At 42.3% G+C, this 18,003-nt stretch overlaps 3 protein-coding genes across 12 annotated transcripts; all 3 read left to right on the forward strand.

Moving 5' to 3' along the window:
* The first annotated feature begins 1,993 nt into the window (after positions 1-1,993).
* LOC127766287 (transcription factor TCP21-like) lies at positions 1,994-4,284 on the forward strand. Its single transcript, XM_052291373.1, has 2 exons — positions 1,994-2,668; positions 4,279-4,284. The coding sequence occupies exons 1-2, from the start codon at positions 1,994-1,996 to the stop codon at positions 4,282-4,284; spliced, it is 681 nt and encodes a 226-aa protein (XP_052147333.1).
* On the forward strand, positions 3,171-13,550 carry LOC127767349 (putative receptor protein kinase ZmPK1). 10 transcript variants are annotated; one of them, XM_052292661.1, is made up of 5 exons: positions 3,171-3,325; positions 4,646-4,737; positions 4,905-4,987; positions 5,076-8,080; positions 8,179-9,119. In XM_052292661.1, exons 3-4 carry the CDS (start codon positions 4,985-4,987, stop codon positions 7,293-7,295), a joined length of 2,223 nt encoding a protein of 740 aa, XP_052148621.1. In that variant the 5' UTR covers positions 3,171-3,325; positions 4,646-4,737; positions 4,905-4,984; the 3' UTR covers positions 7,296-8,080; positions 8,179-9,119. The 10 variants fall into 10 exon arrangements, with proteins under 10 accessions (XP_052148621.1, XP_052148623.1, XP_052148622.1 ...); XM_052292657.1 differs by lacking the exons at positions 3,171-3,325; positions 4,646-4,737; positions 4,905-4,987 and adding exons at positions 12,484-12,564; positions 12,641-13,550 and having other exon boundaries at positions 7,303-8,080; positions 8,179-8,296; positions 9,091-11,963; XM_052292659.1 differs by lacking the exons at positions 3,171-3,325; positions 4,646-4,737; positions 4,905-4,987 and adding exons at positions 12,484-12,564; positions 12,644-13,550 and having other exon boundaries at positions 7,303-8,080; positions 8,179-8,296; positions 9,091-11,963.
* Positions 13,551-15,215: 1,665 nt separating this feature from the next.
* Positions 15,216-17,576, forward strand: LOC127765373 (F-box protein At5g39250). The gene is made up of 2 exons (XM_052290256.1): positions 15,216-15,521; positions 16,603-17,576. Exon 2 carries the CDS (start codon positions 16,680-16,682, stop codon positions 17,430-17,432), a length of 753 nt encoding a protein of 250 aa, XP_052146216.1. The 5' UTR covers positions 15,216-15,521; positions 16,603-16,679; the 3' UTR covers positions 17,433-17,576.
* The last annotated feature ends 427 nt before the right edge of the window (positions 17,577-18,003 follow it).

The following is an 18,003-nucleotide window of genomic DNA, read 5'->3' on the forward strand; positions in this document are numbered from 1 at the left end:
CTGGGTCGCCGCCGCCTTTCATCCTCCGCTCCGGTCGCCGTGCTCGCCGGTGAGGCTCCCCTCTCCTCCCTTTTTCTCTCCTCTCCCGTGTGCGCCGCCGCTTTCGGCCGTCGCCGCCACCTCCCGCGCCGCCGCTTGATGTCGCCGGTGGCCGTGTGCGCGCCGCCGCCGCTGCTCGCCATGACCGGCCGGCCGACTTGAAGCTGAGCCGAGCCCGGCCGACGCCTCTCTCGTCTCCCCTTTGAGCCACCGCCTGGTGGGGCCCACTCGCCAGGCGCCACCTCCCCTCCTTTGGAGCCGCTGACCCGTGGGGCCCGCATGTCGACGCCGCCCCTCCCCTTGCTGACGTCAGCCCTAGGCAATATTGCGCAATAAATAATTAAGGACTTTTTCTTTATTAGTAAAAACACAAATTATCTTCTAAAATTCATAACTAATTCATCCGAGCTCCGTTTAAGTCCATTCAAGTCTCAGTAGATTCATAAAATCCCTAGAATCCATTAAAAATGGTTTTGTTTCCTGTTTCAGTAGTCTTATAGCACGTTTTGCTTGTGTGCTTTGTTTGTCACGTAGATTTCAGCCGTTTCGTCGATCCGCGGTTTCTCGAAGACGTTGCTGAGGTCTTATCAGTGCGAGAGCAAGGAAAGTCATGCAATACAATTGATCATATTGTACCCAATTTACAAATATCCCGCATTTCTATTAAATGTTGCATTCTTTTACAATGTCATGTGGGATGGGTCCTATTACTCAGCCATATATTGTGTACCTTATGCCATTGATAACTTGGGTATCAAAATAACTAGACGTTGGTTTAGGAAATGCTTAGCCATGCTTAGCTCAACTAGTACACAAATGGGGATCACATTATTACATAGACTTTGACTATGAGCATAGCTTTGGATTGGTGCCACCGTAATGGTGTTAGATAATTAAAATACATTGAATGGTGGGCTGTGGGTGCATGGTTTTGCTGGTCGCACACATGGCAATTAAGGACCGGTTCACGGGAAACCCTAGGAGACTTACTGTGCTTACCACAAGCGGAAGTGGGTAACTGCTTGATCTGAAGTATAGCTCGACCCTTTCCTAGGCACCGGTGGCGAGGGTGGGCGTGATGGAGTTGGGTCGGCCGGGGTGTTCGGTTGTCCAGCTGCCGGATTCACCACGGCGCAAGAGGGGACCGCCCACTGCCTTTTGAGGGGTGGGGATGAAACCTTAGCGTGGTGTGGATGGTTAGAGGAGGGTTATGCAGAGGGTCTTGTCACGATTTTCCCCTTTGCAGTATCATGGTGATACTTCGGGGCATGGTGACATGTGTGGAATTGTGTCTTGTGGGTACAGTTGTACACCTCTAGCTAGAGTAAAACTATTCGAATAGCCGTGCCCGCGGTTATGGGCGATCAACCAGATTCACCGTGATTAGTATCACCCCTAGTTTAGCTTAATGAACTGGTGTAGTTCAGGTGGTTGGTTGGGTCTGTTGCAACGTGGTGTAGCGTTGGACAGTGATTGGTTAATATTGATTAATTACTACAATTGTTTTACTGTTTTCAACTACTGTTTTTTTTTAAATGCCTGCTTTATTCAAATGAACCTTTAGCCTCCTTTGGTTATATCCTGCATCATAGCTCCTCTTCCGGTATGACTTGCCGAGTACAGTGGGTAGTACTTAGTCTTGCTCTCTTTTCCCCCTACACCAGAGCTGAAGATCTTCCTAGTGGGAGCTGTCCTGTTAAAGTTGGTTTCGTCGCTGCCGTCAAGGATTGCCTGTGGAGTGGAGTCCCCCGCTGCAGAAGTCAAGCGTCCAAGTCTAGCTCGTTTTATCTTTTCCGCTGCATTTGTAATCTTTTATATTTTTTGTAAGACGTGGATCTGTATGTCAACAATTGTCGTTTGTGTACCTTGGCTGGTCCTGGACAGGAATTTAATGTACATTCAGCTTAGAAATTCTGGTTCGTGAATTACTAGGCGTGACAGCGAGGCAGGCGTTATGCCTTGTCATATCCATGGCGGCGTCGCTCTGGACAAGCAACTCGTCCCCACCGCCTCCAAAGCCAATGGCACCGCCCTCGCTGTCCGCAAGCCTCCCTCCAAGGACCGCCATAGCAAGGTCGACGGCCGCGGCCGCCGCGTCCGCATGCCCATCATCTGCGCTGCCCGTGTTTTCCAGCTCACCCGCAAGCTTGGCCTAAAGTCCGACGGCCAGACTATCGAGTGGCTCCTCCGCGAGGCTGAGCCATCCATCATTGGCGCCACTGGCACCGGCACCACCCTAGCCTCCTCCTCCCCACGCCCCCCCCACTTCATCCTCGGCAAGCGCCTCCGTGTCGCCGACGACCACACCACCTCCCCCTCGCCCACTCTCGCTTCTGACGCCCCCGTCCAAGGCTTCTGGGTGCTCCCCGCAGGGGCTGACTTCGGCCAATTTTGGAGCTTCGCGGCCGTGCGGGAGATGATGGCCGCCGCCGCGGCGCCCGCCATGCTTGGGGAGGCCTTCGCCGCCAGTGTTGGCAACTACCTCTGTTGCGGCGCCTGCTCACCCCTCGCCACGTCCCCCCATCTCCTCGCCGTCCCCGTCGCCGTGCCTCTCCCCTTCCCCATCCCCCACCGGCCTTCTCCCATTTCTCCCGTTCCTTCCTCCCGTCGCGAGGCACTCGAGGCAGTGGTCAGCGGAGCTCGTCGGCCGACTCTCCCCTCTCTGCCGCCGCTGAAGAGAAGAGAAGAGAAGAGAGGAAAGAAAAGAGAAGAGAGGAGAAGAAAAGAGAAAAATAAGAGATGCGGGCCCACATTTTTTTCCTTCCCACTTACATGTGGGCCCATAACCTTTTTACTTTTTATTTTGCTGACTAGGATACCACATTAGCGAAACCATAGATCTATATTGTCATGGGACCAGAATTGCACGGTTTTGTATAGTTTAGGGGTGAAGATTTCTGATATTCGGGATTAGGGACCTCAGATAGACTCGACGTAAAGTTGAGGGAGAGGGACATTAGGTGAACTTATTCTAGACAATAAAAGCCCAGACCCAGACCAAAAGAAGCTACACGTTCCAGCCCAAAAGCTTTAGGCATCGGCCTGCAAGTCGGGCCTGACGAGAGAGGCCCAACCAGCCCAAGACGCAGCAAAGCAGCAACCTGGAAGGAGCCAACCAAGGAGGAGGATGTGCTCCACCACCGGTGAGGTCACGGCCGCCGCCTCCGCACCTCGCGGACTGCTCGCCGGCGCGGCCGGTGCCCGGCGGCTCTCGGTTCCTGCCGCGACCTCACCGCTCAGCCCGGATGTCCTCCTCTACGGATAAGGAGCTGCACGACGCACAGTGGTACTATCAGAACTCTTCCTCCCCAATCCCTCCTCCTCCTTTCTCACTCGCTCAATTAGGTTCTTCACCAATGCTGTGGGTGGATTTTGGGGGTTGTCCTGCTGCTGTTGTTCTCCGTCTAATCTTGTACGATCTGGTTCGTTTAGCATCATAGTGGCAAATTGCAGAATGCGTAACCCTATCGTGCTTAGTAACTTACTTACCATCTAATTTTGCTGTCAAGCATTGAGGCTTTTTTTCGTGCAAACTGCAAAGTTCTGACACGCGAATAGCATTGGAGAAAAGCTTTTGTTTCAATAAAAATGACGCTAGTACCTAGGAGTAGGTACCTTTTCTATTCAGAGAAAGGAATTATCAACGTTTTTTTTCTTTTCGTTGACTGTTAAACTTCAGTATAATTATAGTGCAGATTCTGCAAGTCCGGAGTACGGATTTTAGAATCCATGGGTAGAGCATGACCGTCCATTCAGAAAATTTATTTAGAGGTATTTTATTTGAAAATATCAAGTGAACTCTTAGGTTATTAGGTAGGAGCAATCTACTAGTCAACATGCAGTTGTTTGGTAGAACTATATATTACTCAATATACAGTCTGAACTCTGAAGTGAGTGTCCATCACATCTCTTCGCTTTCTTTTATTAACTACTATCAAATGGAAGGAGCTTGGACTATTCGATTAAGAGCTAAGAACTGAAAAGAACTTCTACAAGCAATAGGAATAGGGGCTTAAGACAATGGTTTGCATTACACGGGCTTAAGAAAAAGACTGTCAGACAATATAAGTGTTAATTTTCTCTGGAAAAATTGAAGTTGGTAAAACGAATCACCTGTTCACTGATATGGATAAGAGTATACTAGTTAGGATAGTTTCAAGCTTTCAAGCCCATCAAATTGATTTAACCGTTTCTTCCAAGAATTGACACTTCCCTTGGTTTTTGGCTCACTGTTTGCAGATTTGACTGTTTCTTCCAATAAGTGACACTTCCCTTGGTCTTCTGCCCACTGTTCACATCAATCCAGCTAGATGTTGCCTTCCATGGTCTAAAATTTGCATTGATCACAACAATACGCCTAGAAGCTAAAAGATAATATACACATAGTTGAACATTAAAGCGTACTTTTCTGACTTCAACTAGGTGCATCAATTAATATTTTTGTACTTTTTTCCTGTGCTTTTCGAAGCAAGTTCCTAGCCAGCTGGCAGTAGCATTTTCATTAGTGCTGTCACCATTATCACATGCTATTAATATGATTATTGGTAGGCTCAAATCAGATCATTACAAGCAAGCAAAATGACCATATATATATATAATATATCAGATGCCCTGAACACATGCAAACAGTCACTGCCAGTGGACATCACGAGGCATAGGACACCAACCTTCTATTGAATATAAGAATGAAGCAAGGAGGTATGAGAAGAAATTGGACATACTGCTCCTTTGGTCATCCTTTCAATCCACCCATGGCACCCTTCTTCTCCATCCTCCCTGCTCTATCATTCCTTGCTCTGCTCCCAATTGTCATGTCTCGTGACAAGATACCACTAAAATCCTCTCTATCTGTTGATGATTACCAGAATGATGTCCTACAGTCAGCTGATGGCACTTTCTCCTGCGGCTTCCTCACCATCTACAGCAATGCTTTTGCCTTCTCAATATGGTATACCAACTCAAAAAACAAGACTGTTGTCTGGACCGCGAACCGTGGACGCCCTGTGCATGCTAAGCGCTCTGTTGTTACCCTGCAGAAGGACGGTGCCATGGTTCTCAAGGACTACGATGGCACTGTGGTGTGGCAATCAGACAGCAACTCAATTGATGTCCAGTATGCTCAACTTCTGGACACTGGGAATCTTGTCATGAAGAACTCGAGTGGTAAGGTTGTATGGCAAAGTTTTGATTCACCCACAGATACTCTGCTACCAACTCAAAAAATCACTGCAGCTACAAAGTTGGTCTCTACTACTGGTTTATATGTTCCTGGTCACTACACATTTCATTTCACGGATTCATCAATACTGTCACTTATGTATGATGATGCTGATGTTCATGAAATATATTGGCCAGATCCTGACCGTGGAGAGTATGGAAATAAGAGGAACCGTTATAACAATACTAGGATGGGGTTTCTTGATGATAATGGGGATTTTGTTTCAAGTGATTTCGCTGATCAGCAACCATTTTCTGCTTCTGATAAAGGTTCAGGGATCAAGAGAAGGCTTACTCTAGACCATGACGGTAATCTCCGTCTCTACAGCTTGAGTAATGGGGAATGGTTGGTTTCCTGGGTCGCAATATCTCAACCATGCAATATTCATGGTTTGTGTGGTCCAAATGGAATCTGTCATTACTCGCCTACGCCTACATGTTCTTGTCCACCAGGCTATGAAATGAATAGTCATGGTAATTGGAGCCAAGGTTGTAAGGCTATAGTAGACATCTCCTGTAGTGTTGCAAAAGTTCAGTTTAAGTTTGTGCATCTTCCTGATACTGACTTCTGGGGATCTGATCAACAGGTTGTTAAACCTGTATCTTGGCAGGCTTGTATGGACATATGCAGGAGTGATTGTAACTGTAAAGGTTTTCAGTACCTAAAAGGGGAAGGGACATGCTTTCCAAAATCATTCCTTTTCAATGGAAGGGCATACCCATCACACTTTGTGTCACCACGCAATATGTATCTTAAGATCCCTATAAGCATGAATATTTCAGGTATGCCAGTATCCCAATCCAATGTGCTTGATTCAAGAAAACATAGCCTTAATTGTGATCAGATGGATGAAAAAACTAGGGAACTATTTCCCGATGTGCACAAGACAAGTCAGGGAGAAACAAGATGGTTTTACTTGTTTGGGTTTGCGGGTGCGATTTTTATTCTTGAAGTTTTCTTTATTGGATTTGCATGGTTCTTTGTTTCAAGATGGGATCTGGATGCATTAGAAATACAAGCAGTCGAGCAAGGTTACAAGGTGATGGCAAGTAATTTCAGAAGATATAATTATAAAGAGTTGGCTAAGGCAACTAGAAAGTTTAAATGTGAGCTTGGAAGAGGAGGCTCAGGTATTGTCTACAAGGGAACCTTGGATGATGGTCGAGTAGTTGCTGTTAAGATGCTGGAAAATGTAAGGCAATGTGAGGAAGAATTCCAAGCTGAGTTGCGCATAATTGGGAAAATTAACCATATGAATCTGGTAAGGATATGGGGATTTTGCTCAGAGAACTCACACAGGATGCTGGTTACCGAGTATATCGAGAATGGGTCATTAGCTAACATATTGTTTAATGAAAACATTTTGCTAGAGTGGAGACAGCGATTTAATATTGCTGTAGGTGTTGCCAAGGGGCTAGCCTATCTCCACCATGAGTGTCTAGAGTGGGTCATCCATTGTGACGTGAAGCCAGAGAATATCCTGTTGGACGGAAATTTTGAGCCTAAGATCGCGGACTTTGGGTTGGCGAAGCTCCTAAACAGACGCGGGTCCAATCAAAACGTGTCTCGAGTGCGAGGGACCATAGGTTACATTGCTCCAGAGTGGATCAGCAGCCTGCAAATTACTGCAAAAGTTGATGTGTATAGCTATGGAGTTGTGCTGCTTGAGCTGGTGTCAGGAAAGCGAGTTCTGGATTTGGCTACAAGTGCTAATGAGGAGGTGCATGTAGTGCTCAGGAGGCTTGTAAAGATGTTTGCCAATAACTTGAGTGGAAATGAACCATCTTGGATTGCGGAGTTTGTGGATTGCAGGCTAAGTGGCCAGTTCAACTACACGCAAGTAAGAACAATGATCACACTGGCTGTCGCGTGCTTGGATGAAGAACGAAGCAAAAGGCCAACAATGGAATCTATAGTGCAGCTGCTCCTTTTGGTTGATGAATCTTGTAGCAGTAATGTTCTATGTCCTGAGATGCCAACAAGGTGGACAACTGGACACGCCAAGGCAAATGCAAGTTTTTGTATTCATAGTTTGTAGTTCTATCTCATTGTATGGAAATTCAGAAACTCTTGTACTTCAAACTCTAGGCATTCATTTATTCAGATGTGCTGCATATTCCTTCACAAATTATAATAAAGTATGCTATTCAAGAATATCTGTTGTGATGTACGCATTGTCTAGTATATTTACCATCTTTTTGCCTCATGAGTTCCAGCAAAGTCATAGGTTCACAGATAGTGCTGAAATGGGGCTCCTCTCCTATCTTTACAATACAGCAGTTGCAATTCAATCATGGAAAAATCACAGAATGAATATTATTGGATACCAACAGGTATTAAAGGACTTTCTAGTTGATGATATTGCTCAGTTTGAGAATGGAAAATATGTTTGATATTGTTATTAGGTCGACTTCGACTAAGTACTACTATATTAATTAGCTAAATATATAAACTTGACTTCGACTAAGTACTACTATATTAATTTGCTAAATATATAAACTTGTTAGTATTTGATACTAGTTTGATGCTTACCTGTGCATAATGGATTTTGTTTAGTTACAGTATGCCGGTGACAATTTTGAATATCCATACATGTGACTCGTTGACCTAGCGGCGTTCTCCAGGCGTTTCTTTATAAGGTAAGGTGTGCTCGTGTTCAGCTCCATACAAGTCTACGGGAAAAAATGGCCTTTTTTTTTTTCAAGAAATGAGATAGCGTGGCTTCACAAAAGAGAAAGCGAATTAACATCAAGAACAGGAAGCGAATTAACATCAAGAAGAGGAGGCGAATTAGCATCAAGTGCACTTGGCGAGGAGCATCCTGTAAGTACATACACTCTTTACAAGCTACTGAGTCCTCTAATCCTCTGAGAGTTTCTCACGGTCTCACGGCGTCGTCGGCTGCACCACCTCCTTCCCAGCCGGCTCCCGCACAGGCACAGCAGGAGCAGGAGCAGGGTCGACCGGCACACCCGAGCGCGAGCGCCGCCGCTGACACCAGCGCCATCCGGAATCCATTCTAATCCTTCCATTTCAAAGGTATGCTCCGCCGCCCGCCGGGTGTTTGTCAGATTGTCACGCTTATTCAGTTGTTCTGAGCCTGAGCATTGAGCACATCAGGTTTAGCCTGTCTTGGATGGCGATACAAGTGGCGGTTTCTTGTATTAATCACCAACGCCCCCCAAGAAAGATTTGGAGTCGATTATCTTCATCCCTAGCTCATCTTTTTTCTTTTATTTATTAATTAATTATTTTGTGGGGATCCTAGCTCAGGTTCTTGATTTGGCCACATGCTTGCCAGGATCCAGGATAGGACACTGGCGCTGGTGATAGGCTGATAGCTATTTTCTGCACATTTTATAAATGTTGATGTTTCTTCAAACATTAGATATGTGCTGAAATGATCAATGGATGCTGCAAAATGAAATGGTGATCTGATTCTAGTTAGCTTGCATAGTTCAAATTGACCTTTTTTTCTAAAATTTATTGTGGTGTAGGATTTTCTTTAAAGTTTTATATGGTTCAGTTCAGCATTCTAATGGTATTTGCACGAATCGAATATATGCAGTATGTTGATCTTGTTACATAGCTTGAAAAAAGTATCATATGCAAGGAGTTACACTACTACATCCATGAAAATGGTCAGTTGTTGAACAATCATAATATAATAAATTGAAACGACAGAAAAGGACCATAATTTGCCTGGCGAAAAGGACCATAATTTATTTGAAATTGGTTAGCATTGGAAGATCAAAAAATATCCGATTATTCCCATATAGCTTTATGCCTGTAACCTTGTGAATTTAATCTGGGAACATTGTATATAAATGTAGGTGCTTGAGCCCTGAGCTCTTTCGTTGATTCTATCGAGACACAAGAATAGAAAAATGGAAAGTGTCGTTGTTACTGCTGCTGAGGGTGCTATGAAAACACTGCTGGGTAAACTGGGCTCTTTTCTTTCGCAAGAGCCCCGACTTCTTGGTGGGGTCAGAGGTGAGTTGCAATACATCAAGGATGAACTTGAGAGCATGAACGCATTCCTCCAGAACCTTGCAGCCACAAGCAGCCACAGTGTCCAAGTGAAGATCTGGATGAAGCAAGTCAGAGAGATGGCTTATGACGCTGAGGACTGCATTGATGAGTTCCAACACCACTTTGGTGGCTATTGTGGTAATGGTATTGTAGGGTTTATATATAGGATGAAGCATCTTATGTACACTCTGAAGGTCCGCCATCGAATTGTCATGCAAGTGCAAGAGCTTAAGGTTCGTGCTCGAGATGTTAGTGACAGGTATGCGAGATATAGCAGTGCTAATGCTATTGTTGATGCCTCTGACTCGAAGAATACCACCACTTCAATCTCAACCTGTTTGTCCCTTGACCCTAGGCAAGTTATTGGTTTTATACAGGATGATCTACTTGTGGGAATCAACAATCGGAGGGACAGGGTCCTAACATATCTAAGAGTGGACAGTGATCAAGAACTAAGGGTAATATCAATTTTTGGCTTTGGAGGATTGGGCAAGACTACCCTTGCCAAGGCAATATATGATAGTCCACAGGTAAAGAATGGTCAGTTCCATTGTCAAGCTTTTGTTACCGTATCCCAGAAAATTGATCTAAAGGCTCTATTGAGAGACATGCTTGGGCAGCTTATTCCACCTGCTTCTGATCAACATGTCAGCTCAGACATTGAGGATGAACATCTCAAAGCTATTGAAGTATGGGATGTGAAAAGACTTGGCGACAAACTACGTTCATATTTGGATGACAAGAGGTACCTTGTTATTCTTGATGATATTTGGTCTGATTCGGCATGGGATACTTTTAAGTTTCTTTTGCCGAAGAATCATGTTGGCAGTGTAATAATTGTTACCACAAGAATCAGAAGTGTGGCGAATTATTGCTCCCACCTCCAGCATGATTACAGTTATGAAATTGAACCCCTGAATGAAATAGAATCCAAAGAATTATTCTTGCGGAGATTGTTTGGCCAGTTACATGAGTGCCCACAAAACATACAGAAAGTTTCAGAAAGCGTCTTGAAGAAATGCGGTGGTATGCCTCTAGCTATCAATAGTATAGCTGGGCTTTTGGCTAGTAGGCCTGTTAAGAGCTTAGAAGAAATGCAGAACTTACAAAACTCTCTTGGATCTGAGATGGATTCTTTCTCAACCATGGAGAAAATAAAGCAGATACTACTATTAAGTTACAATGATTTACCCTACCATTTGAAGACATGCTTCTTGTATTTTAGTATCTTCCCAGAGGACTACAAGATTAAAAGGAAAAATGTTGTCCGGCAATGGGTGGCAGAGGGATTTGTATCAGACAAGCGGGGACAATCTGCGGAGCAAGTTGCTGAGAGCTATTTTGCAGAGTTTATCAATAGGAGTATAGTCCAACCTTTAGATATAAGTGACAGCGGAAAGGTTAAGACTTGCAGGATCCATGATATAATGTTGGAGGTCATTATAGAGATGTCTGTTGAACAAAATTTTATTTCACTTATGGGGGATCAACATACAATGATTTCCTATGACAAGGTTCGACGTCTTTCCTTACATGGCCATGGTGCATATAATCTATCAACTAGCTTGGAATTATCACATATCCGATCCCTAAGCTCCTTTGGGGATATGCCAAGAGCTTTGCGCTTTGACCGTGCAAGATTGCTCAGAGTGTTAGATCTAGAAAGCTGTGAATTTCTGAGGAATCGTCAACTTCATCATATTTGTGCATTGTTCCATCTAAAGTACCTCAGTCTAAGAAGAGCTCACAACATAGATAGGCTCCCAAGAAAAATAAAGAAATTGCAGAGCTTGGAAACTCTAGATTTAAGGGGTAAAGGTATAGATAAGTTACCTGCTAGTTTCATTGAACTGGAGAATTTGGTCCATTTCCGTTCAGGTTCTTCCTACTTGCCGCATGGCTTTGGGAGAATGAAAAGCATACTAACATTGGGATTGATAGAGATCTCAGATGACACATCTTGGAGGATACAAGAAATTGGCTGCTTGATGCAACTGGAGAAGCTCCGCATATGGTCACGCGATGGCATGAACAAGGAGAACTGGGAGTCCCTACTCACCGTCATTGAGAACTTAAGCAGGCGCCTCCTGTCACTCTCAATTGAAACGGACAGGAGAACTTGTTCTTTGCCACTTGATTTCTCATCCTCCCCACCTCTTCTCCTACGAAGCCTCCTGTTATATGGAAGTTTGGAAGCATTGCCAAGTTGGATGGCATCGCTGGATAACCTTGTGAAATTAACTCTTGGTGGTACTAAATTAGAGGAGGATGATATACAGATTCTCCAGAAGCTCCCACGATTGTTTTCTCTTAGACTGTGGTTTGCATTTGCCGTAGAGAAGTTTGTTGTTGCGCCCTGAGGGTTTCCCAATCTTCAGTTACTTGCGATTCAAGGTTGGAATGGGCCTCTTCAGATGATTTTGGAGGAAGGAACTATGCAGAAGCTCCACAAGTTGGTGTTGGTAGCATCATTTCGTGATGCTACTCTAAAGAGCATAAAAGGGACTAAGTATCTGCGAAGTCTCCGGACAGTTGAAATAAGAGCTAAATCTACTCCATGCATGGAAGCTCTGCTGGATGAGCTGAGACTTGAAGCAAGCCATCTTCCCAACCATCCGACTGTAATTTTCAAGAGGGCCTGAGTCCATCCATATTTTGCATCAAGTCATCAGTGGTAATGCCCAGAAATCTGTTTTCATGTCTCGAGCTTGGTTACTGTTATTAGATTCACTTTGCGGTTTCATGTTCTTGTTAATGGTTGAATGCTTTGACCAAACAAGCTTTAAGCTTGGGGTTATATTTTTTACTAGTATTCATGCGTGTTAAGTCTTGTTTAATATATATCTTGTTCACTTAATTTTGTTGTTCGTTAAAAGCTTCATTTATACATTTCTTTTATGAAAGAAATAGCCGTAGTTCTGCCAATGCATTGAAGAAGAAAAATGTTCCAAGAGAAAACCTTAAAATGCATCCTTTGTTGATGTTCCATTTTCATGTATCGTGTTTGTTCTTTAAGCATTTTATCAAGTATGAATATCCAACACATACTGTCGCTTGCTTCTTGCACTTGCAATTAAAATACAGATATTTATCTGATTCGTGGCCAACAAAAAATTGATTATTGGCAATATAAGGTGTAAAGGATTACTTGTTAGTTTTGTCAATCACAAATACCAAGGTTCATTTTCCTGCAGGTGAGAAGGATATTTGCAGCGATAATTATTCTCTGTTTCCAGTAGAATTATACAATACAGCCTCGGGTTGTCATTTGAGAGGTAAGAGGCTTCCGAGCTTTTTTTCTTTTCTTTTTCGCATTTGTCCATGACTGATTATCGATGCATTTCATGGCAGAAGCTTGCTCCATCAGATTTCCCGAATGATCTAACAATCATCAGGTACTAGTGATTCAACCCAGTGCTGAGGATTCTTGTGGTGAACTTTGAGAAAGGATCCATTCATGACATCCAGAAACTGAAGCTGAAGCAGCTCCGATTTCTGGACTAATTATGATTGGATGATCGAAAATGATGTACCTCTGAGTTGAATGATCAATTGAGCTCTCTGAAAATAAGGATACTGTTGTTTTTGCTTTGGAAAACTCCATGAATCATACTGCTCAATCTATGTATGGAACTGGAGTATGTCTTTTCGTGGGGTTGTGGATTAGAAAGCTGGACATTTTTTGAAAGCATTTTCCTGGTGGCCTGCCCGGAATCCAGGCAACTACGGTGGCTGCTACTCTCGGCTACTGGGCACCCAAACTGTCTGCCGCTCAATGAAGTCTCCTTCGATACTTGGCTATGCAAGTATCGGAAGACCATATCGGAAAAACAGCAGCGAGGTTTCGACACTATCGTCACTCTAGGAGCATGGTGAATATGGAAGGAGCGGATTTCCCGTGTGTTTCGAACATCACCAGCGGAACTAGACTGATGTTGCCAAGGCAATGACGGAGAAAGCAAGCTTTGGAGATTGGCGAGGGCAGCTGTCCCTCATCTAAAGTCTAGGTCTAGGTAGCATCATGTCGCTGGGAGAATAGGATTGTTTTCCTCCCTTTTTTTTTTCTTCTTTTACCCCGTCTCAGCCCTTCCTCCTTTTCTTTCTTCCTGTGACTATCTTACATTTGTTTTACTTCTCTTCATATAAAGATGCACAAGTTTTTTGCGTATTCCCCAAAAAAAAGACATTTCTCCCTCTGAAGATTAAACATTTTCTATGGTTGGCTACAGGATTCAGTGTACAGTTCAGTTGATAAGGAGAAAATGGGGAGATTCTACTTCAGGCGTGTTTGTGTGCTAGATATGAAAATGCAAAACTTTAAATTGGTGCAAACCTAGTGGCTTCTCTAAATTATTATATTTGACTTGCACACTATCCTTTCTCCAAGTACAAATGTAAATTTCCTCAAAAAAACTGTAGTAATTACCAATTTACCAGTAATGCGCTGTAACCTTTCTCAAATAGACAACATCTTATAATTCATACCATAAATCTCTAAAATATGGAAAATATATTGATATATATTATGTGAAAAACACCATTACTAGATTTGAATATTTTTGAAATGTGCAATTAGAAAGCATAATGACCAAATATGTACTTCAGAACGTATTGATATATCCTAGAAGACAAGTAAAAACCACATAAATGAAGTTTTAATTAATTATACCTCAATAAAAATAAAGTATCCCTCTGTCTCAAAAAAGAATGTATTTTAGTTTTTGGTTTTGTATTTTTAGTTGTGGGGTCCATTATACCTCTTACTATCACTTTATCTTTTTCTTCTAAGTTTAGCCATCTAGATCTTGTTTGGCACAGCTCGAGATTAGAATATCTTAGAGTTGGGTATTTTGAACTTCATAAATCAATGGATCTGGATATGTGATTATGCTGATAACATTAGATAAATCATTTTATTCTTATTTTATTTGATATTGAAAATTTTAAACCACTATATTTAACACATAAACTTTATATCGTAGATCACAAATTTGAAGCTATGGAGTTATGCCAAACATGACCTTTGTACTACCTCCTCCTCATTTTATTTTTTTTTATTAATGAAGGGTATAGCATTTTTTTAGGAATGCTACCAGACTCCATTCGGACAGGATGAAACCTTAGAGGTGTCACTTGATACCTCGACGGTATCCTGTTCGTACGGGATGATACCTTAGAGATATCGCCTGATATAGATCTCTTCCTGAACCAAACATGAATCTTTCGATTCATTTGGCTCTCACGCTCCCTCTTTTTATTTTTCTTTTTTTTTGCTATGGCTACTTCCATTTTTTTTTATGTAATGAGCCTATCCTCTACCCTCTCTTTTATGTTTACATTTCAATATACCGCAACCCATATAATACTAGATAAATATTAAGAGGATAAAAATCTATCATGGGCAACAAAGTTATTTTTTTATTTGTATTTTCCCTTTAGTTAAAATTTTCAATTTAATTAAGAAAAACTAAATAGAAAAATGAAAATGAAAATGGATATATCCTACTTTTTTCTTCAAATCTAAAAACTTTCTTTTTTTATATATATAGGTCGTCGATTTGCATTGGATAAAAAAGGGAGGGTGCCCTTGTAGTAAATAGTCCAAACCATTTTATCGGTATGTGTTCTATATCAGATAAAAATTATCCATTAGCTATTTCCTATTTAAACCATTTGATACTAATACATTAATATTAATATAGTTGTAGAAAGAGTACCCCTTTTGCCTAGACTTCAAGCAGCTTAGCTTTAACTGTGTTAATGGTCTCATATTATTGGTCTATAGAGAACATATATCAGATAATATCTTTCAGGTATCATTCCGTTCGAATGGGTACTAATTTCCTTTTTTTTTTCCTTCTTTTGCTTAATATGGCTTTGATTTTTTTAAAACAAGAGTTTTTTTCATGGAGAGGACCAAAATGCCCCTCACCCCCTCCCTCCCATCTCTCTCCTCCGGAGTCTGGACACCTCTACTCTCCCCGTCTTCTCTCCCTCTCTCCTCCTCCTCCTCCGTGTTCCTGATCTGCGCACGCACGGCCGCCCTCCTCCTCCTCCCCCCGCGCTTCGCTTCCTCGCGCGCGCGTCATCGAAGTTGGCCTAGAGACTCCTCGGCGAGAGGACGGTTCTCCCCCCTCTCCCGCCCCCCGCGCGCGCGCGGCAGGTTTGGGAGATCGACGGTGGTCGGTGGCCTCCTCCCTCCTGTCCTGCCCGGTTCGAGTCGAATTGAAAGGTAGTATTATGTTCTTGTCTACGTAGCTCTCTCCCCCTCCTCAATTCCACCTCATGAGCCCGGCGATTGGGGATTTGATGGTTTATCTTGCCCCCCTCTCCAACCAGTTTCTTCCGCATTTCCCCCCAAATTTTGCTGAAAAAGAATTTGGGGGCGTTTTGGGCACTTTATATTCTTACTTGTATGTAGTAAAATTTAACGAGATCGGCAAAAAAAAAAAAGTTTTCTTTTAGTTGCAGAAAATCAAGAGAGGATGATACGCTTTGTTGTACTTTCCCTGATCTATTTTCATATTGATGATAAATGAACTGAAATCCTTGCGGTTGTTGAATGGATATTGATGATAAATGAACGAGTGCAATTCTCCCCCCAATGTTTATCAGGGGCACGATACAATGAATAATTGGGTGTTTGCGTCTCAGTAAATTTGTTCTTGTGCTAAGTAATACTCCTATATTAACTACACCTGGTAAAAAAAAAAAAGAGAGAGATTTTTTTTTTTGGGATGAGGTTGAACTTATCTGAAATTTAGGGATATGACTGAATGCTTCTCTCTGGTAATGATTGCTCAACAGCATAAACTAGGACCATCTTTTTCCATGATGTTGAAGTTCTACCCTTTAAGCTAACGCATTGTAGTAAATGTTTAATATGGTACTGCGTCCAAATCAGTCTTCTCATATCATCTAGTTGTAGTGATGGCCTGATGGGTCTGGCGTTGCCCAGCCCTTTAGTATATGGTTGCCATATTTACAACATTATTTTGTTAAGCTTGGTACAAGTCTACCCTTTTCATCAGTTGCATTCTCTTGTCTTCCATATCTTGCTATTGTCGTTGACCCCTGGCCTTATTGTGGTCCTATATAAGAGTACTGCTGCTGAATGTGAACATATCTTGGATTTACTGTTCATATTTAGCGGTAATCAATTCATGTTCTGCACAGTCTTTTACACTTTTCCTCATATTTTTTTCCATTATATACAATTTAATTTACAGTGAAACTGAATATGTGAACAGTTTTTCAGCTTTATTCCAGTGTTTATGAATTAATATTTTTCATCATCTTCTAATATTTGATAGGCACGGCTGGTTCTGTCATTTGGCTGTTCAGAAGCCTGGAGGCTGGGCCATTTGATATCGTGAAGTTTCGAGTAAGAATGGAGAATGGGCTGTCCGATGAAGTTCTTAAAGCAGTTTTCCCTCTACTGGATGGTAAAGACCTAGTCTTTTGCATGCTTGTATGTCGTCAATGGCGAGAAATTGCAAAGGATGACTACTTCTGGAAATGCATATGTGCGAGGAAGTGGCCTTCCATTTGCAAGCAACCTCCTTCAGATGCAAACTACCAGAAGCTCTATTTAACCTTCTCCAAACCACGGACGCCACAGCACCTTCCTGTACCAAAGCTCACATTCGAGGATCTTGTGTTTTACATTGACATGTGGCTTGACGGATCACTCATCTTCTCTCAAGCTGTTTCAGGCTGCATCCTTCGAGGAGGTCTGCAGAATACACCTTGTGGCATTCCGGATGTACTTGTAGCACATTTGACTGCTCCTGACTGCATTCTGATGATGGAGGTTGAACCCAAGCTGGAAATAACTATGGGGCCATCCATCACTGTGTCTGTTCTTGCCCACCGAAAGGATACAAAGAAGATGGCTTGCGTCATTAATAAGTCAACTTTTGATTACATCGACAGCAACGCAGCACGGGCATTGGCATATGAATATCTCCGGTTTTCACCAAGATACCCTTTTATATCAGACATCCGAGCATGGATGTCTTTGCTTTTCCTGTACAAAGGAACAAACGTCATCGAAGTATTTGGTATAGAGCTAGACTTTTGTGATGCAGCAAGGTCGGAGACTGAAATTCTTTGGCTCTTAGACATGCTTGATTGGAAATAGAAGCTTTAATCGTTTTTTCTGTTGTGATTTGACGCATGTAAAGAATGTTCATGGTTAATTTTTGTTATCCAGTTGAAGCATGTGTACTACTGAACCATATGTACTGTTGGAAATTTGGAATAAAAATGGTTCACGCCACTCCAATGTATGATTGTTATCAGTTTGGTGAAGCAGACCTCCTCTTGCATTAGCCGATGTGCTTGGCATATCAGGATAATAAATTTGACACTGTCGAAGGAAAGAATTCTAACGGTTCAAAAGCTTTGAGAGAGTTTTTAATCCTTTGACACTGTTGCTTATAGAATATGCATGTAGGAACATATCTGCAAATGCCAAGGAAAATTCTAGAAAAGTTGGACATGTACTCCTAATAGAATTACACATATATGTAAAGTCTCATATTCAAATTCATTATATTTTAACTGTAACAAAAAATTGATAAAATCACATGGTATTAAGAGTAAAAATTATCTTTTTTTATGGCTAAAATATAATGAATTTGAAGATAAAATTTCACACGTAGGTGTAATACTATTGAAATCATATGTACAATTTTTTCTATAATTTTCTA

Source organism: Oryza glaberrima, chromosome 3 (genome assembly GCF_000147395.1).
Source record: "Oryza glaberrima chromosome 3, OglaRS2, whole genome shotgun sequence".
Classification (NCBI taxonomy): Eukaryota; Viridiplantae; Streptophyta; class Magnoliopsida; order Poales; family Poaceae; genus Oryza; species Oryza glaberrima.

Coding starts and splice junctions, on each gene's coding strand:
- LOC127765373 (XM_052290256.1), top strand. CDS start 16,680: ATGGAGAATGGGCTGTCCGATGAAGTTCTTAAAGCAGTTTTCCCTCTA.
- LOC127767349 (XM_052292656.1), top strand. CDS start 4,725: ATGAAGCAAGGAGGTATGAGAAGAAATTGGACATACTGCTCCTTTGGT.
- LOC127766287 (XM_052291373.1), top strand. CDS start 1,994: ATGCCTTGTCATATCCATGGCGGCGTCGCTCTGGACAAGCAACTCGTC.